The 20972-nt window shown below is 53.9% G+C and overlaps 1 protein-coding gene across 1 annotated transcript in view; it reads right to left on the bottom strand.

Moving 5' to 3' along the window:
* Positions 1-20972, bottom strand: part of top3b (DNA topoisomerase III beta) — a 41235-nt gene that overhangs the window by 7186 nt on the left and 13077 nt on the right. Inside the window, exons 2-14 of the mRNA XM_072432921.1 lie at positions 17866-17997; positions 17104-17210; positions 15403-15477; positions 15092-15288; positions 14814-14970; positions 14373-14486; positions 13481-13571; positions 13150-13304; positions 12871-12976; positions 10915-11061; positions 10273-10446; positions 5779-5907; positions 301-450 (exon numbers count right to left, since the gene is read on the bottom strand). Coding sequence (XP_072289022.1) covers positions 301-450; positions 5779-5907; positions 10273-10446; positions 10915-11061; positions 12871-12976; positions 13150-13304; positions 13481-13571; positions 14373-14486; positions 14814-14970; positions 15092-15288; positions 15403-15477; positions 17104-17210; positions 17866-17997 — 1734 coding nt within the window. The remainder of the gene's footprint in view (positions 1-300; positions 451-5778; positions 5908-10272; positions 10447-10914; positions 11062-12870; positions 12977-13149; positions 13305-13480; positions 13572-14372; positions 14487-14813; positions 14971-15091; positions 15289-15402; positions 15478-17103; positions 17211-17865; positions 17998-20972) is intronic.

Raw genomic sequence — 20972 nt, 5'->3', positions numbered from 1 at the left:
TGACATAAGGCGCGTGACATAAGGCGCGTGACATAAGGCGCGTGACATAAGGGGCGTGACATAAGGGGCGTGACATAAGGCGCGTGACATACGGCGCGTGACATAAGGCGCGTGACATAAGGCGCGTGACATAAGGGGCGTGACATAAGGGGCGTGACATAAGGCGCGTGACATAAGGGGCGTGACATAAGGGGCGTGACATAAGGGGCGTGACATAAGGCGCGTGACATAAGGGGCGTGACATAAGGCGCGTGACATAAGGCGCGTGACATAAGGGGCGTGACATAAGGCGTGGCTCACTGTTGATGGAGTCGAAAAAGTAGTGAAACTTCCTCTTGAAGATGTCGAGCGTGTGCTGCAGAACCTGAGTGAAGTCGGCTTTGCCCTGAGCGATGAGGTTCAGCTGCTTCTCGACAGCGCTGCGGATGCTCGGCAGAACCAGCTCTGCATCTGCACAAACAGCAATATCTTTTGAAAAGCACGGAAAAATAACAACTTTCTAACAATTTCTTAATAACAGCTTTTAAATCTTTAGCTTTGGCTCACTCTTCTCCCCGAGCAGCTCTCACTCCGATTGGTCAGCATGGTCACCTGGTACACGAGTCCCCATAGCTCCCAGATGTACACGCTAAAGGCTAACATGGCTACATGCGCTAGCTAGCACGGCCCATTAACTTCAGTGGAACTGTATCTGGCTCTTTGGGGCTATATTGTGTTTCAGGAGTTAGACCGCGTGAGAGGCCGCTCTCACCGGCCTCTCACGCGCCGCTCTCACGCGCCGCTCTCACGCGCCGCTCTCACGCGCCGCTCTCATCGGCCTCTCTCACGCGCCGCTCTCACGCGCCGCTCTCACGCGCCGCTCTCACGCGCCGCTCTCACGCGCCGCTCTCACGCGCCGCTCTCACGCGCCGCTCTCATCGGCCTCTCACGCGCCGCGCTCACGCGCCGCTCTCATCGGCCTCTCTAACGCGCCGCTCTCACGCGCCGCTCTCACGCGCCGCTCTCACGCGCCGCTCTCATCGGCCTCTCACGCGCCGCTCTCATCGGCCTCTTACGCGCCGCTCTCACGCGCCGCTCTCACGCGCCGCTCTCACGCGCCGCTCTCACGCGCCGCTCTCACGCGCCGCTCTCATCGGCCTCTCACGCGCCGCTCTCACGCGCCGCTCTCACGCGCCGCTCTCACGCGCCGCTCTCACGCGCCGCTCTCACGCGCCGCTCTCATCGGCCTCTCACGCGCCGCTCTCACGCGCCGCTCTCATCGGCCTCTCACGCGCCGCTCTCACGCGCCGCTCTCACGCGCCGCTCTCATCGGCCTCTCACGCGCCGCTCTCACGCGCCGCTCTCATCGGCCTCTCACGCGCCGCTCTCACGCGCCGCTCTCATCGGCCTCTCACGCGCCGCTCTCACGCGCCGCTCTCACCGGCCTCTCTCACGCGCCTCTCTCACGCGCCGCTCTCACGCGCCGCTCTCACGCGCCGCTCTCACGCGCCGCTCTCACGCGCCGCTCTCATCGGCCTCTCACGCGCCGCGCTCACGCGCCGCTCTCATCGGCCGCTCTCACGCGCCGCTCTCATCGGCCGCTCTCACGCGCCGCTCTCACGCGCCGCTCTCATCGGCCGCTCTCACGCGCCGCTCTCACGCGCCGCTCTCACGCGCCGCTCTCACCGGCCTCTCACGCGCCGCTCTCACGCGCCGCTCTCATCGGCCTCTCACGCGCCGCTCTCACGCGCCGCTCTCATCGGCCTCTCACGCGCCGCTCTCATCGGCCTCTCACGCGCCGCTCTCATCGGCCTCTCACGCGCCGCTCTCATCGGCCTCTCACGCGCCGCTCTCACGCGCCGCTCTCATCGGCCTCTCACGCGCCGCTCTCATCGGCCTCTCTCACGCGCCGCTCTCACGCGCCGCTCTCACGCGCCGCTCTCATCGGCCTCTCACGCGCCGCTCTCACGCGCCGCTCTCATCGGCCTCTCACGCGCCGCTCTCACGCGCCGCTCTCATCGGCCTCTCACGCGCCGCTCTCACGCGCCGCTCTCACGCGCCGCTCTCACGCTCTCACGCGCCGCTCTCACGCGCCGCTCTCACGCGCCGCGCTCACGCGCCGCGCTCACGCGCCGCTCTCATCGGCCTCTCACGCGCCGCGCTCACGCGCCGCTCTCACGCGCCGCTCTCATGCGCCGCGCTCACGCGCCGCTCTCATGCGCCGCTCTCACGCGCCGCTCTCATCGGCCTCTCTCACGCGCCGCTCTCACGCGCCGCTCTCACGCGCCGCTCTCACGCGCCGCTCTCACGCGCCGCTCTCACGCGCCGCTCTCACGCGCCGCTCTCACGCGCCGCTCTCACGCGCCGCTCTCACGCGCCGCTCTCATCGGCCTCTCACGCGCCGCTCTCACGCGCCGCTCTCACGCGCCGCTCTCATCGGCCTCTCACGCGCCGCTCTCACGCGCCGCTCTCATCGGCCTCTCACGCGCCGCTCTCACGCGCCGCTCTCACGCGCCGCTCTCATCGGCCTCTCACGCGCCGCTCTCACGCGCCGCTCTCATCGGCCTCTCACGCGCCGCTCTCATCGGCCTCTCACGCGCCGCTCTCATCGGCCTCTCACGCGCCGCTCTCATCGGCCTCTCACGCGCCGCTCTCATCGGCCTCTCACGCGCCGCTCTCACGCGCCGCTCTCACGCGCCGCTCTCATCGGCCTCTCACGCGCCGCTCTCACGCGCCGCTCTCACCGGCCTCTCTCACGCGCCGCTCTCACGCGCCGCTCTCACGCGCCGCTCTCATCGGCCTCTCACGCGCCGCTCTCATCGGCCTCTCACGCGCCGCTCTCACGCGCCGCTCTCATCGGCCTCTCACGCGCCGCTCTCATCGGCCTCTCACGCGCCGCTCTCATCGGCCTCTCACGCGCCGCTCTCACGCGCCGCTCTCATCGGCCTCTCACGCGCCGCTCTCATCGGCCTCTCACGCGCCGCTCTCACGCGCCGCTCTCACGCGCCGCTCTCACGCGCCGCTCTCACGCGCCGCTCTCATCGGCCTCTCACGCGCCGCTCTCACGCGCCGCTCTCACGCGCCGCTCTCACGCGCCGCTCTCACGCGCCGCTCTCATCGGCCTCTCACGCGCCGCTCTCACGCGCCGCTCTCATCGGCCTCTCACGCGCCGCTCTCACGCGCCGCTCTCATCGGCCTCTCACGCGCCGCTCTCACGCGCCGCTCTCATCGGCCTCTCACGCGCCGCTCTCATCGGCCTCTCACGCGCCGCTCTCATCGGCCTCTCACGCGCCGCTCTCACGCGCCGCTCTCATCGGCCTCTCACGCGCCGCTCTCACGCGCCGCTCTCATCGGCCTCTCACGCGCCGCTCTCATCGGCCTCTCACGCGCCGCTCTCACGCGCCGCTCTCATCGGCCTCTCACGCGCCGCTCTCATCGGCCTCTCACGCGCCGCTCTCATCGGCCTCTCACGCGCCGCTCTCATCGGCCTCTCACGCGCCGCTCTCACGCGCCGCTCTCATCGGCCTCTCACGCGCCGCTCTCATCGGCCTCTCACGCGCCGCTCTCATCGGCCTCTCACGCGCCGCGCTCACGCGCCGCTCTCATCGGCCTCTCACGCGCCGCTCTCACGCGCCGCTCTCACGCGCCGCTCTCATCGGCCTCTCACGCGCCGCTCTCACGCGCCGCTCTCATCGGCCTCTCACGCGCCGCTCTCACGCGCCGCTCTCATCGGCCTCTCACGCGCCGCTCTCATCGGCCTCTCACGCGCCGCTCTCATCGGCCTCTCACGCGCCGCTCTCACGCGCCGCTCTCACGGCCTCTCACGCGCCGCTCTCACGCGCCGCTCTCACGCGCCGCTCTCATCGGCCTCTCTCACGCGCCGCTCTCACGCGCCGCTCTCATCGGCCTCTCACGCGCCGCTCTCACGCGCCGCTCTCATCGGCCTCTCACGCGCCGCTCTCACGCGCCGCTCTCATCGGCCTCTCACGCGCCGCTCTCATCGGCCTCTCACGCGCCGCTCTCATCGGCCTCTCACGCGCCGCTCTCATCGGCCTCTCACGCGCCGCTCTCACGCGCCGCTCTCACCGGCCGCTCTCACGCGCCGCTCTCATCGGCCTCTCACGCGCCGCTCTCATCGGCCTCTCACGCGCCGCTCTCACGCGCCGCTCTCATCGGCCTCTCACGCGCCGCTCTCACGCGCCGCTCTCATCGGCCTCTCACGCGCCGCTCTCATCGGCCTCTCACGCGCCGCTCTCACGCGCCGCTCTCACGCGCCGCTCTCACGCGCCGCTCTCACGCGCCGCTCTCATCGGCCTCTCACGCGCCGCTCTCACGCGCCGCTCTCACGCGCCGCTCTCACGCGCCGCTCTCACGCGCCGCTCTCACGCGCCGCTCTCATCGGCCTCTCACGCGCCGCTCTCACGCGCCGCTCTCATCGGCCTCTCACGCGCCGCTCTCACGCGCCGCTCTCACGCGCCGCTCTCATCGGCCTCTCACGCGCCGCTCTCACGCGCCGCTCTCATCGGCCTCTCACGCGCCGCTCTCATCGGCCTCTCACGCGCCGCTCTCACGCGCCGCTCTCATCGGCCTCTCACGCGCCGCTCTCATCGGCCTCTCACGCGCCGCTCTCACGCGCCGCTCTCATCGGCCTCTCACGCGCCGCTCTCACGCGCCGCTCTCATCGGCCTCTCACGCGCCGCTCTCACGCGCCGCTCTCATCGGCCTCTCACGCGCCGCTCTCACGCGCCGCTCTCATCGGCCTCTCACGCGCCGCTCTCACGCGCCGCTCTCATCGGCCTCTCACGCGCCGCTCTCATCGGCCTCTCACGCGCCGCTCTCATCGGCCTCTCACGCGCCGCGCTCACGCGCCGCTCTCATCGGCCTCTCACGCGCCGCTCTCACGCGCCGCTCTCATCGGCCTCTCACGCGCCGCTCTCATCGGCCTCTCACGCGCCGCTCTCATCGGCCTCTCACGCGCCGCTCTCATCGGCCTCTCAAATTTCAAGTGGTTTTACGTCCGTGTTCATATGAATCCATAACGTTATTGACACAGGTGGAGAAGACGCGGAGAGACTGTTTAGCCAATCAGAATGCAGAACACAATGCATGATGCAAATCCATGAAGCAGCGAGTGCGTGAAAAGTGAACCGCGTTATAGCGAGGATCACTGTATTGTGTTTCAGGAGTTAGTCTTTACCCATCCTGTAGTAGTATATTGTGCTTCAGGAGTTAGACCGTACCCATCCTGTAGTAGTACATTGTGTTTCAGGAGTTAGACCGTACCGATCCTGTAGTAGTACATTGTGTTTCAGGAGTTAGACCGTACCGATCCTGTAGTAGTACATTGTGTTTCAGGAGTTAGACCGTACCGATCCTGTAGTAGTACATTGTGTTTCAGGAGTTAGACCGTACCCATCCTGTAGTAGTACATTGTGTTTCAGGAGTTAGACCGTACCCATCCTGTAGTAGTACATTGTGTTTCAGGAGTTAGACCGTACCCATCCTGTAGTAGTACATTGTGTTTCAGGAGTTAGACCGTACCCATCCTGTAGTAGTACATTGTGTTTCAGGAGTTAGACCGTACCGATCCTGTAGTAGTACATTGTGTTTCAGGAGTTAGACCGTACCGATCCTGTAGTAGTACATTGTGTTTCAGGAGTTAGACCGTACCCATCCTGTAGTAGTACATTGTGTTTCAGGAGTTAGACCGTACCCATCCTGTAGTAGTACATTGTGTTTCAGGAGTTAGACCGTACCGATCCTGTAGTAGTACATTGTGTTTCAGGAGTTAGACCGTACCGATCCTGTAGTAGCCGTGCACCAGGACGATGCCCAGGTTGGTGGGCTTGAGTTTGCGCCCGCTCTCCACAGTCACATAGTTCCTCTGACAGATGTTGTTGATGTGGACGGGGATGCTCGCGTCTGTGCCTGAAACGTACAAGAATTATACTTTTAAATGACAAAGTTATAATTCCAACATTTAGAAATACTGAGGCTTCCTCTGGGATACTGCTAAGACACTTTTGAGAGGTAAAATGATAGCCATAGCCTCAGCTGCTATGTTCTGTTAAATTATGAACCTGGAAGCATGTTTTAAATACAAGGCAGAGAGTAATGTACAAAACTCAATCTTTATTTGAATCTTCCAACAAAAAATGTGTCTCTAAATTTTCAGAAGATGAAGAGAATTAGATGAATTATTTTCTGGAAAATCTCAATTTGCCCAAAGAGCAAAATACAAGGTGCAATTAACGAGACTAAAGCCTAGTTCACAAATTCATGCCCAACGCAGAAGTTAGACGTCTGTACATTTGGAGAGTCGTCCTGCACACGCTCAGTGGAGGAGAGTCGTCCTGCACACGCTCAGTGGAGGAGAGTCGTCCTGCACACGCTCAGTGGAGGAGAGTCGTCCTGCACACGCTCAGTGGAGGAGAGTCGTCCTGCACACGCTCAGTGGAGGAGAGTCGTCCTGCACACGCTCAGTGGAGGAGAGTCGTCCTGCACACGCTCAGTGGAGGAGAGTCGTCCTGCACACGCTCAGTGGAGGAGAGTCGTCCTGCACACGCTCAGTGGAGGAGAGGCGTCCTGCACACGCTCAGTGGAGGAGAGTCGTCCTGCACACGCTCAGTGGAGGAGAGTCGTCCTGCACACGCTCAGTGGAGGAGAGTCGTCCTGCACACGCTCAGTGGAGGAGAGTCGTCCTGCACACGCTCAGTGGAGGAGAGTCGTCCTGCACACGCTCAGTGGAGGAGAGTCGTCCTGCACACGCTCAGTGGAGGAGAGTCGTCCTGCACACGCTCAGTGGAGGAGAGTCGTCCTGCACACGCTCAGTGGAGGAGAGTCGTCCTGCACATGCTCAGTGGAGGAGAGTCGTCCTGCACACGCTCAGTGGAGGAGAGTCGTCCTGCACATGCTCAGTGGAGGAGTTGTGCTGTGTTGCTTTTCTCGTGGCGTAAATGGAGTTTAATGTTGGATCATGACTTTGGTTTATTAACTTTACAAAGTCCAAACGGAGGCGATGGGCCCCTGATGGGCCCATCGATGGGCCCCTGATGGGCCCATCGATGGGCCCCTGATGGGCCCATCGATGGGCCCCAGGGCCCGTCTGGGACCTGCAGATACTTCAGAGCTGAGCAGAGTTTAGTCAATATCATTATTTGCTCCAAGAGCTGCGTCTAAAGATTTGTTTTTATCTTGTTTTGGGTCTTTTTCCGGATCGTCTCTGATTGGCTGCAGTTGAACAAAGCTGAACATGTCGCGCCGGCTGCTTTGGGCGCCTCATACGCGCTCAAAGCGTCAAGAGCGTACGAAAACATAGGAATCGCGCCGCGGGAAACGCAGGACGCGTTTGACGCGCGTTTACAAAGACTTTGAATGTAAAGTGGACGCTTTGGCCCCTGAAGGGCCCTTAACCTGTTTCCATCCACCTCTTTGGCCCTGTGCTCAATGGTTGAACCCAAAAGGCATTGCTTATTAAAAGAGGATCTTACGTTCCACATGTGAGTGTGATGCATCATGGGAAAGCTTAGGCCTTCCAGTTTCTGCAGATGTGCACATGACAAACTGTCAGGGCTTCAGAACTTACACTACAGAAGCACAAACATGAACAAAACATCATTTTTTTTAGTCTCGAGTGAATATTGTCCATTTGTAATGGTCCTGAAGACATACTTCATTGTGTGTTTATGCTGTTGTCATGACGACAACTGTGTACAGTTTCAGATCTCTGAAACAGCCATTTTGGTGCTTTGACCTTTTTGTATCAAAAAGTATATTCAACTGTGCCAAACTGTTAATTACAGTTTTAGCTCCTCTATGATCATAAAACATACATTTTGATGTTTTGTAGAACCACTAATACTATTATAACTGCTAAAAACAATGTATGTGAAAATGTGTAAATATGAGTTTACCATGAATTTCCCATATAGAGGTGAAAAAAAAGAAAAAAATTATAATATTTTTATTTTATTTTTGTATTGGTATAATAATACATATATCTTAACAAAATGCCCGTCCAAAAGGCGAATAAACTCAGAAAACGTGAGTCGCCTCCTGCCGAAAGATCTAGGCTCTGACAGTGCTTGGTGTGTTTTAGGTCAGACTGCTAAACCAAGTCTTAGAAACTTGGGTGTGGTCTTTGACAAAGACATGTCTTTAGAGCACCACTCCAGCTGTTGACGAGGAACTGTTTCTTTCAGTTGAGGAAAATCTGTAAGCTCAGGAAAATGGTGTCTCAAAATTACCTGGAAGTTATAATTCATGCATTTGTGTCTCACGTTTAGACGATTGTAACAGTTTGTTTTCCTCTTAACAAGAAGGAACTCTCTCGTCTGCAGCTGGTCCAGAACTCTGCAGCGAGGATCTTGACCCGCACAAATAGAAGGGCCCACATCTCACCCATTCTTAAAGCCCTTCACTGGAGCCGGTCTCGTACCGGATACAATTTAAAATTCTTGTTTTAACTTTTAGAGCTTTAAATGGTCAGGTCCCATCGTACATCAGCGATCTGATTAAACCGTACACTCCCTCTCGCTCACTAAGGTCCTTGGACCAGAAACTGTTGTTGGTTCCTCGCACCCGTTTTCGGACCAGAGGAGACAGATCCTTCCAGACTGTGGCCCCCAGACTCTGGAACGATCTTCCGTTCTCCCTACGGTCACTGGACTCAGTTACTGCTTTTGAGGCTCAGCTTAAAACCTTTTTATTTAGTCAAGCCTTTTAAATGCACTTGTTTTAGGGACTGATTTTACTGTATATTGTTGTATTTGTATTGCTCACTGTAAGTTTTTTGTGTTTTTATTGTTTTATTCTGTGTTTTGTGAAGCACTTTGTGACCTCTGTCTGTGAAAGGTGCTATATAAATAAAATGTACTTACTTACTTACTTACAGCTTTACGCACGTGAACAGGGAGAATTCTGTGTGAATAAGGCCTTTGTCCCGCCCACCTTTCGAAAGGTATTCTTATTGGCTAGAATAATATGTCACTCAAAGTCTTCTACGTCATCTCAAGCACGCGCTAAGTGGACGTAAACAAACATTTTTTTCCTCCGGAGGCTGTAGAGGACAAACCCGTGGACAGTGGACGGTCTCATTCTGTAGGAAACAGTCTGAAGAAAAGATTGATGCCAAACACCATCTTATAAGTCAAACAGGTCATTTGTTATGGACGAGCCTTCATCCTGACCATCATCAGAGAAGAAAACTTTGTTTACTTGACAATATCTGGAAATGTGTAGACTTCAGTAAAAATGTGTATATTGTTGTTCGATGGTTCTTTACGGACAAACTGAGACAAGAATGTTCAGAGTTAAAGCTGTTTCGTCATAAACACAAACAGGACATGAATTTGTAAAAGTTGAGACTTTCTCACAAACTATTGGCAATTGCTTCTTGTGGCAAATTATTCAATGTAAATCAATGACATATTTGTTTTGTTGAGAAAATAATCTTTAAATGATGTAAAACTTATGGTATTGACCACGGAAATAAACGTGATGATGCAAGAGAATATTTCTAATTTGGAAACTGTGCCGGCCTCAGGAGCATGTGACAGGAGCATGTGACAGGAGGATGTGACAGGTTAAAGAATCAAAAGTTACGAATGTAACAGTGGTTCTATGAATCTGGAATGACAGCCAGAGGCGGAGCTTAAGCACTGAACTGATATTCAAGATGGCTGCCATGGGCCGTGGTGTTTGTTCTGCTGATGTGATCCACAATATGAAGCTCAATGGAAACAGCGCCACCAGGAGGCAAACCACTGTCACGACGCTCTGCGCCTGTCACGACGCTCTGCGACGTCACGTCGCATCGTCACGACGCTCTGCGACGTCACGACGCTCTGCGCCTGTCACGACGCTCTGCGACGTCACGTCGCATCGTCACGACGCTCTGCGCCTGTCACGACGCTCTGCGACGTCACGTCGCATCGTCACGACGCTCTGCGACGTCACGACGCTCTGCGACTGTCACGACGCTCCTGTAACGACGCTCTGCGCCTGTCACGACGCTCTGCGACTGTCACGACGCTCTGCGACTGTCACACACATTTACCTCTGAACTTTACAACTATGAACTTTGACCTCAGAACTCCTGCTCATGAAACTGCAACACAGACGATGAGTCTGACTGCTCCAAGATTATAACTGACATCCAAAGATATCAACAGAGAGAGAGTTACTGTGGTATTTGTGTCTCTCTTTCTGCAGGATGTATACATTGATATGTATACATTTATATACATTGATATGTATACATTTATATACATTGATATGTGGTGGTGTTCATACCGACGCCGTGCTTCTCCATGAGCGTGATGAGCTCAGCTTCTGTCAGATGCTCTGGAGGACTCGTCTGTCGCTCCACAAGATGAATCTCATCCACTGTGAAGACGTCTCCTTTATCACAGACCGGGAGAGCCTCCTCCAGCGGGATGCCCTGCCACGGCATCACACTGGTGTAGCCTGCAGGGCAAGAACACAGGGCTAAACCCAGACCTAAACCAGGGCTAAAGCCAGACCTAAACCAAACCTAAAGCCAGACATAAACCAGGGCTAAACCCAGACCTAAACCAGACCTAAACCAGGGCTAAACCCAGACCTAAACCAGGGCTAAAGCCAGACCTAAACCAGGGCTAAACCCAGACCTAAACCAGGGCTAAAGCCAGACCTAAACCAGGGCTAAACCCAGACCTAAACCAGGGCTAAAGCCAGACCTAAACCAGGGCTAAAGCCAGACCTAAACCAGGGCTAAAGCCAGACCTAAACCAGGGCTAAAGCCAGACCTAAACCAGGGCTAAAGCCAGACCTAAACCAGGGCTAAAGCCAGACCTAAACCAGGGCTAAACCCAGACCTAAACCAGGGCTAAAGCCAGACCTAAACCAGACCTAAACCAGGCCTAAAGCCAGACCAGGCCCAGTTGTGAGCAGTACCTGGAGAGATGAGTGTCTTTCCGCTGCACGTGCAGCTCTCTGGCCCGATGCTGAAGCAGATGGTGGTCTGGAGGTATTTACAGTCCTGACTCACGCTTGAGATGAAGTGTCTGGTGATGTAATCGAACAAGCGCCAGCCGTCGCTGCCTGAGACGCACACATCGTTCAGTTTGTTATAATCATTTATATTTATACATTCTAAAGCCACTTTAGACTGGACCAAACTGGGCCAAAGTGACTGGTTCACTTTGGCCCAGTTCAGTCTCCAGGCTTTGTATTGGCCTGAGTCTGCATTCTCTCTTATCCAATCATGTGGCTCTAAAATGTTCCCTGACCCTTTTACGTCATAAGGCAGCCCGGTGTAAACGCTCTCTCTTCTTTCTCACATTTATTGTGCTTTATCTCCTATATTTTGTAAATATAGTTAGTATATTTTTTCTATTTTACTGTACGATAGGGACACGCGCTGGAATAGTTTTTTAATTCAACTGTTTTTGACTTTTTTCGGCTGGATTTGAGCGTTTTTCGTTGCGTTCGTTGTGTTGTTGTGACGTGAGCTAGCTCCGAGCGAGCCCACCAGCCCCCCCCCCCCCCCCCGCGCCCTCCGGCCGCGCTAAAGTACGGCGTGTCGTCGGTACACGTTTATATACACGTTTATATGAAAGAGGAACTTCACCAACGATCGGGACACGCACTGGAATCGCTTTAAATTAACTTGTTTTGACTTTATTCGGCTGGATTGAGTGTTTTCGTCGTGTCGTTGCGATGTGTCTTGGCTCTGAGTCCCCCGGCCCCGCCCCCCGGCTCCGGCCCCGCCCCCCGGCCCCGCCCCCCGGCTCCGGCCCCGCCCCCCGGCTCCGGCCCCGCCCCCCGGCTGGCGCCGTACCGCGTTTCCACAAAGGAGGAACTCATGAAACTGCTGAAAACAGTCGTCTTACCGGAGATCGTCACGTTATCCCGGCGCAATACTGACCTAACCTAATACTGATGTGCAATTCTGTCATATGTGCAATTACTGTGAAATTCATGTGCAATCCATGTGCTGTCGTGACACATATTCATGTGCAATTACTGTCGGGATCACATGCAATGGTATTTATTTATTTATTTATTTATCTATGGGAGTTTTTATTTATTTATAGGAGATCTTCTACTGAAAGTGTTTTTCAGACTTCCTATAAGTGATCTGTTCTTCTGTATCTACCTCTGTATCTACCTGCGTTGCACCAATGAAATTTCCCCATGTGGGACAATAAAGGAATATCTTAAGCCTAAAACTGACCCTGAAGATAGACCCTGACTCTAACCCTGAAGATAGACCCTGACTAACCCTGAAGATAGACCCTGACTCTAACCCTGAAGATAGACCCTGACTCTAACCCTGAAGATAGACCCTGACCCTAACCCTGAAGATAGACCCTGACCCTAACCCTGAAGATAGACCCTGACCCTAACCCTGAAGATAGACCCTGACCCTGGCCCTGAAGATAGACCCTGACCCTGGCCCTGAAGATAGACCCTGACCCTAACCCTGAAGATAGACCCTGACCCTGGCCCTGAAGATAGACCCTGACCCTGGCCCTGAAGATAGACCCTGACCCTGGCCCTGAAGATAGACCCTGACCCTAACCCTGAAGATAGACCCTGACCCTAACCCTGAAGATAGACCCTGACCCTAACCCTGAAGATAGACCCTGACCCTAACCCTGAAGATAGACCCTGGCCCTGAAGATAGACCCTGACCCTGGCCCTGAAGATAGACCCTGACCCTGGCCCTGAAGATAGACCCTGACCCTGGCCCTGAAGATAGACCCTGACCCTGGCCCTGAAGATAGACCCTGGCCCTGAAGATAGACCCTGGCCCTGAAGATAGACCCTGGCCCTGAAGATAGACCCTGGCCCTGAAGATAGACCCTAACCCTGAAGATCAAGGTCTATCTAGTTAGCGTGTCAGACCGAGCTCGGCTTCGCTGGCTGCTCTCATCGGTGTTATCGGAGGATGATCCCCGGCGTCAGAGCCTTTCCTCGGCCGATTCAGACCAGACGCCAACAACTCCTTCACCTGCAGAAACATCCCTGTTTAGCCACGCCCATGTGAGCCTTAGCCACGCCCATGTCAGCCGTAGCCACGCCCATGTCAGCCTTAGCCACGCCTATGTCCAACTTCAGCCATATACATATATACATATATATATGTATATACGTATATATATATATATATAGTCTGGTCCTCACCTCTTGGCCCCACTGGGGACAGTTGGCCTGCTGCTTGAGCGCCCCCTTCAGGTCAAAGTTTTCAGGATACTGTGTGGTTTCAGTGCGAGGATAACTGATGTACCCCTGAGTGTAGAGACGCTCTGCAATCTGCATCGTGTGCTGAGGACCCATGCCTGAAACCAGAGAGAAGAGGGTCTAAACCAGGTCTGAACCAGGTCTGAACCAGGTCTGAACCAGGAGCTGGTCTGGAGCTGGTCTGGAGCTGGTCAGGAGCTGGTCAGGAGCTGGTCAGGAGCTGGTCAGGAGCTGGTCTGGAGCTGGTCAGGAGCTGGTCTGGAGCTGGTCTTACCCAGAGCGGAGCTGGCGACTCGCAGCATCTCCACCGTGTTCAGAGCTTGAGGTCTCTGCTTGGCCTTCTCCTTCTTACTCACAGACTCCACCTGCAGGACAAACATGTAGTGACGGCCGTATTCAAACACTGGTCACGTGACCTGGATGGTTCATGAGGCGTGTCTCTTGACTCAGGCCGCTGTTTCATGGGTTTTTCACAAGGGGGCTTTAAACGGACCACAGAGCAACCCTATGACCTATGACCTCTCAACCTGCTCCCACAAGGTTTAAAAAAAAGTGTTTTCACATCGGGCGAGGTGCCGGCACCGCGGGCAGAGGTGGTGGCGGGGCGGTCCGCGAGGGTCGAGGGGCGGTCTGTGAGGGTCTGGGGGCGGTACCTGAGGGTCGGGGGCGGTAGCTGAGGGTTGTGGGCGGTCCGTGACGGTCGAGGGGCTGTCCGTGAGGGTCTGGGGGCGGTACCTGAGGGTCGGGGGGCGGTACCTGAGGGTCGGTACCTGAGGGTCGGGGGCGGTCCGAGACGGCGGAGGGGCTGTCCGTGAGGGTCTGGGGCGGTACCTGAGGGTTGGGGAGCAGTAGCTGAGGGTAGGTACCTGAGGGTCGGGGGCGGTCCGAGACGGCGGAGGGGCTGTCCGTGAGGGTCTGGGGGCGGTACCTGAGGGTCGGGGGGCGGTACCTGAGGGTCGGGGGGCAGTACCTGAGGGGGGGGGGGCGGTAGCTGAGGGTCGGGGGCGGTAGCTGAAGGTCGTGGGCGGTCCGTGAGGGTCTGGGGGCGGTACCTGAGGGTCTGGGGGCGGTACCTGAGGGTCTGGGGGCGGTACCTGAGGGTCGGGGGGCGGTACCTGAGGGTCGGGGGACGGTACCTGAGGGTCAGGGACAGGGGAGAGTTTTACCTGAGCGTCTTTGGAGGTTTTGGCCAGATTCACAAACATCTGTCCCACGTCTCGATCGAAGACTCGAACCCGGCTCCAGTCCAGAGTCAGAGGACTGTCCTTCCCCTTAAACACCTGCAAACGAGACCAGAGAGAGTCCTGCTTCAGTCCTGCTTCAGTCCTGCTTCAGTCCTGGTTTAGTCCTGGTTTAGTCCTGGTTTAGTCCTGGTTTAGTCCTGGTTTAGTCCTGGTTTAGTCCTGGTTTAGTCCTGGTTTAGTCCTGGTTTAGTCCTGGTTTAGTCCCGGTCTCTCGAGTCCCGCTCTCTCGAGTCCCGCTCTCTCGAGTCCCGCTCTCTCGAGTCCCGCTCTCTCGAGTCCCGCTCTCTCGAGTCCCGCTCTCTCGAGTTCCGCCCCTGGTCCCGCCCCTGGCCCCTGGTCCCGCCCCTGGCCCCTGGTCCAGACCTTGGCCTGCAGGACCCAGTAGGTCTCTGGTTTGAAGGACTGGATCTTGTCGTGCCTCTCGACGCAGAATCCGAGCGTTGGCGTCTGACACGGACCAAACGAGATCAGAGACGAGTCCAGGTTTCCATATTTACCCTGGAAGTACTTTGTCTGGAACCTGAGACACAAACGGGAAAAGAGGACTTTAAAAACCCAGAGGAGTGTGAGGTTATTTCCAGTGTGATTCGTCAGCGTGATTCGTCAGCGTGATTCGTCAGTGTCGGTGTCATGGTTCTTGCCGTGTAAAGGCACAGCCGATCCTGAGGTCGAGCTCCTGCCGTGCGTCCACAGACAGAGCTTCGTTCTGATTGGGCGTCCCGAGGCGGTTCATGGCGGCCCAGATGTCAGTGTCAGTGATGGAGCTGAACTTGGCCCTGAACACGATCTGTTCTCTGCCGCTGGGTGTGGACATGACAGGCTGCACCGCATCCAGGACCTGACGCGTAAACACACACACACACTGAAGTACACGCGACCTGACGCACAAACACACACACACACACAAACACACAAACACACAGTTGTTTCGTGGGTGAATCTGTAAAAATACCTCAAAGCAGATGTTTTCTCCCTCTTTGTCGCAGTCCAACCAAAGCACCACAAAGTCACAGCCGCGAGCCTCGACCTGCAACAACACGCATGTAACACGCGCATGTAACACGCGCATGTAACACTCACATGTAACACGCACATGTAACACGCACATGCAACACGCACATGTAACACGCACATGTAACACTCATGCAACACTCATGCAACACTCACATGTAACACTCACATGTAACACTCATGTAACACACATGTAACACTCACATGCAACACTCATGCAACACTCATGTAACACACATGTAACACTCATGCAACACTCATGCAACACTCATGCAACACTCACATGTAACACTCACATGCAACACTCACATGCAACACTCACATGCAACACTCACATGCAACACTCACATGCAACACTCACATGTAACACTCACATGCAACACACATGTAACACTCATGTAACACTCATGTAACACTCATGTAACACTCATGTAACACACATGCAACACACATGCAACACACATGTAACACACATGCAACACTCACATGCAACACTCACATGCAACACTCACATGCAACACTCACATGCAACACTCACATGCAACACTCACATGCAACACTCACATGCAACACTCACATGTAACACTCATGCAACACTCATGCAACACGCACATGTAACACTCACATGTAACACTCACATGCAACACTCACATGTAACACTCACATGTAACACTCACATGCAACACTCATGTAACACACATGTAACACACATGCAACACTCATGTAACACTCATGTAACACTCATGTAACACTCATGTAACACACATGTAACACTCATGTAACACACATGTAACACTCATGTAACACACATGTAACACACATGCAACACTCATGTAACACACATGTAACACACATGTAACACTCATGCAACACTCACATGCAACACTCACATGCAACACTCACATGCAACACTCACATGCAACACTCACATGCAACACTCACATGCAACACTCATGCAACACTCATGCAACACGCACATGTAACACTCACATGTAACACTCACATGCAACACTCATGTAACACACATGCAACACTCATGTAACACTCATGTAACACACATGCAACACTCATGTAACACTCATGTAACACTCATGTAACACGCATGCAACACGCACATGTAACACGCACATGTAACACGCACATGTAACACGCACATGCAACACGCACATGCAACACGCACATGCAACACTCATGCAACACACATGTAACACACATGTAACACTCATGTAACACTCATGTAACACTCATGTAACACTCATGTAACACTCATGTAACACTCATGTAACACACATGTAACACACATTCAACACAAATGTAACACACATGCAACACACATGCAACACTCATGTAACACACATGTAACACGCACATGTAACACGCACATGTAACACGCACATGTAACACGCACATGTAACACGCACATGTAACACACATGCAACACGCACATGTAACACACATGCAACACTCATGTAACACACATGTAACAAACATGTAACTCGCTCAAACACCAGCAGGAAAACACGCTCAAACACCAGCAGAACACGCTCAAACACCAGCAGAACACGCTCAAACACCAGCAGGAGAACACGCTCAAACACCAGCAGAACACGCTCAAACACCAGCAGGAGAAGCTCTCTCTGACCTGGAGGAACTTGACCATGCTGAGTTTGGGGTTGGCCTCTTTCTTCTCGGTCGGAGCTTTGCTGAAGAGTTCAGCCGGATCCACTTTGTCCCAGTTATTATATTTACCTGAAACACAAACACGTGTCACTCAAATCAGTTTCAGTGCAACATTCTGAGATTAAACTCAGAATATCACTTCAGAAAGTTCACTGTGATTGGTTAAATCTGAGGCCGACTTATGAACGCGTCTGAAGTGACACTACTGCCATCTGGAGGACAAAAGCTGCATGCTCACCTAACCCTAACCCTGACCCTTTGTCCAGACATGTATTTCCGGGGTCAGGAGGGACCAGTGGACTTACAGAGGTCACTCCAGACTGAGGCGGAACTGTTTGTTTCAGGTCGTTAGCACATGGCTAATGCTAGTGGCTAATATGCTAATAAACGTTAGCCTACTTGCAGACAGTTTTAACGAGCCTCATTTCCAGCTGTCCGGGTGTTATATTTTAGTCCGCGCAGAGGGCGTGTCGGCGAGGAAGAGAACTATGTCCACCCAAGGTCAAATGTTCAAAATGACTGAAACATTTGCGAATTACAATGTGGCCATTTCACAAAAGTCGATCATCACAAGAATCGAAGCCCCAATACTGACACAAATGATACTTTTGTGAAGCTGGAAATGGTATTGTTTTGATCCTTTGTGATAGTGACATAAGTGTGGGTTTAAAGGCTTTAAAACATGACTTTAGACGCTCTGTTCTCCATGTGAACACTTTGTTACCGATGAAGTCGAGGCTCATGACGTGGCCGCACACGGAGGTCATTTTGAAGTGCACGTTTTGTCCCTGAAACGAGCCGCTGTACTCGTGCACTGAGCACGCTCCGTTCAGCCCTTTACGGCTCACACAGCTGCCTACAACACAAGACACAAGAGAAGAGTTAGACAGACATCAGGCAGAACTACAACACGAGACACAAGAGAAGAGTTAGACAGACATCAGGCAGAACTACAACACGAGACACAAGAGAAGAGTTAGACAGACATCAGGCAGAACTACAACACGAGACACAAGAGAAGAGTTAGACAGACATCAGGCAGAACTACAACACGAGACACAAGAGAAGAGTTAGACAGACATCAGGCAGAACTACAACACGAGACACAAGAGAAGAGTTAGACAGACATCAGGCAGAACTACAACACGAGACACAAGAGAAGAGTTAGACAGACATCAGGCAGAACTACAACACGAGACACAAGAGAAGAGTTAGACAGACATCAGGCAGAACTACAACACGAGACACAAGAGAAGAGTTAGACAGACATCAGGCAGAACTACAACACGAGACACAAGAGAAGAGTTAGACAGACATCAGGCAGAACTACAACACGAGACACAAGAGAAGAGTTAGACAGACATCAGGCAGAACTACAACACGAGACACAAGAGAAGAGTTAGACAGACATCAGGCAGAACTACAACACGAGACACAAGAGAAGAGTTAGACAGACATCAGGCAGAACTACAACACGAGACACACGAGACACAAAAGACACAAAAGAGAAACGTTAGACAACATCAGGCAAAAGTGAGGCAAAATGAGACAAAAGTAAGTAAGTATATTATATTTGTATAGCAACTTTCACAGATGGAAGTCACAAAGTGCTTCACAAAAACACAGAATAAAAGAATAAACCACAAAACTGTGAGCAATACACTTACAACAATATGCAGTCCAAATGAGACAAAAGTGAGGTCAAATGAGACAAATAATATCCATTCATCTTCTTCGGGTCGCGGGGGCAGCAGTCTAAGCAGGGCCTCCCACCCCCCTCTCCCCAGACACTTCCTCCAGGCCTCTTCCCGTTGGAACTTGCCTGAAACACCTCCCCAGGGAGGTGCCCAGAAGTCCAATAACTGAACACCGCTTGGGTTGAGATCAGGGAAGCCGTTCTTCCCGATCACCCCTCTCCAGGTGTCACCGTCATTGTCCACATGGGCGTTGAAGTCCCCCAGTAGAACAACGGAGTCCCTGGTCGATACACTGTCCAGTTCCCCTCCCAAGGACTCCAAGAAGGCCGGGTCCTCTGCACTGCTGTTCGGCCCGTAACAGTGAGACCCGTCCCCAACCCTAAGGGGAAGGGACGCGACCCTCTCGTCCACCGGGGTGAACTCCAACACGTGGCGGCTGAGCTGGGGGGCTATAAGCCCACAACAGCCCCGCCTCTCCCTGTGGGCAACACCAGAGAAGTGGAGCGTCCAGTCTCTCGAGGAGATGGTTCCAGAGCCCAAACTGTGCTGCGGCACAGATAACACTGCACCGTCCCCTTATGGCTCCTCCTGCGGGTGGTGGGCCCATGGGGAGGGCGGCCCTACGTCGCTCTTTAGGGCTGTACCCAGCCGCGCCCCGTGGGGAAAGAACTGGCCACCAGGGACTCGCCATCGAGCACCCATCCCAGGCCTGGCTCCGAGATGGGGCCCCCGTGACGCCGATCCGGGCGACGTAACTGGCCTTGTTATTGTTGTCATCATGAGGGGCTTCTGAAACACACTTTGTCTGATCCGTCACTTAGGACCTGTTTGCCTTGGGAGACCCGGCCCCGACAACACAGCTCCTGGGATCATTGGGGCGCTCAAACCCCTCCACCACATGAAGGTGTCGGTTCAAGGAGGGGACAAATAATATCGACATGGGCAAATCTGGATAATCATCTGCAGCAGGATGTGGTAAATGGATGTGGGCAGTGTCGTCCTCATTCATGACGTGCACGGGTCCTTGTTCATGACGTGCACGGGTCCTTGTTCATGACGTGCACGGGTCCTTGTTCATGACGTGCACGGGTCCTTGTTCATGACGTGCACGGGTTTGAGGCCAAATGCAAATCACAACTTCATCTGATATGTAAATGAGCCAGTGAAGGCCAGCGTTAATGGACCAAGCGGAACAATTAAAACACGGCCTCGTCCACGGGTCAAACACCAATTACAGCACAGATAACGGCGGAAGGAAGTGAAATCCAACCAATCAGAGACCAGGAAACCGCCGTGATGTTAAAGATGCACAACAGAAAGAGTATAAAGGAGACAAGTTTAAACCGCGTCCCTGACGAGTCAAGACCCCCGAAGACCAAACCAGGACCCAAACCAAGACCAAACCAGGACCCAAACCAAGACGAAACCAGGACCCAATCCAAGACCAAACCAGGACCCAATCCAAGACCAAACCAGGACCCAAACCAAGACCCAATCCAAGATCAAACCAGGACCAAAACCAAGACCAAACCAGGACCCAAACCAAGACCCAATCCAAGATCAAACCAGGACCAAAACCAAGACTAAACCAGGACCCAAACCAAGACTAAACCAGGACCCAAACCAAACTCCAGAAACATCCGACATGGAACAGACACAGGTGAGACAAACTTCACATCAGTTATTTAGTCAAATGTGTCACGTCTGTATTTAAATCTGTCCCACTTGTCCTTCGTCCTCAAAAACCTTTGGAACATCCCTCATTTTCACATTCATGGGTTTTTTTGTCGCACAAAAACGGCTTGAGAACAGCTTGAGAACAGCTTTAGAACGACTTTAGAACGGCTTTAGAACGGCTTTAGAACGACTTTAGAACGACTTTAGAACGACTTTAGAACGACTTTAGAACGACTTTAGAACGACTTTAGAACGACTTTAGAACGACTTTAGAACGACTTTAGAACGACTTGAGAACGACTTGAGAACGACTTGAGAACGACTTGAGAACGACTTGAGAACGACTTGAGAACGACTTGAGAACGACTTTAAAACGACTTTAAAACGACTTTAGAAAAGCTTTAGAACGACTTGAGAACAGCTTTAGAACGACTTGAGAACAGCTTTAGAACGACTT

Source organism: Eucyclogobius newberryi, unplaced genomic scaffold (genome assembly GCF_026437365.1).
Source record: "Eucyclogobius newberryi isolate DKJ021-1_F unplaced genomic scaffold, fEucNew1.0.hap1 SCAF_6, whole genome shotgun sequence".
NCBI lineage: Eukaryota > Metazoa > Chordata > Actinopteri > Gobiiformes > Gobiidae > Eucyclogobius > Eucyclogobius newberryi.
This window is presented reverse-complemented; position numbering and strand designations above follow the sequence as displayed.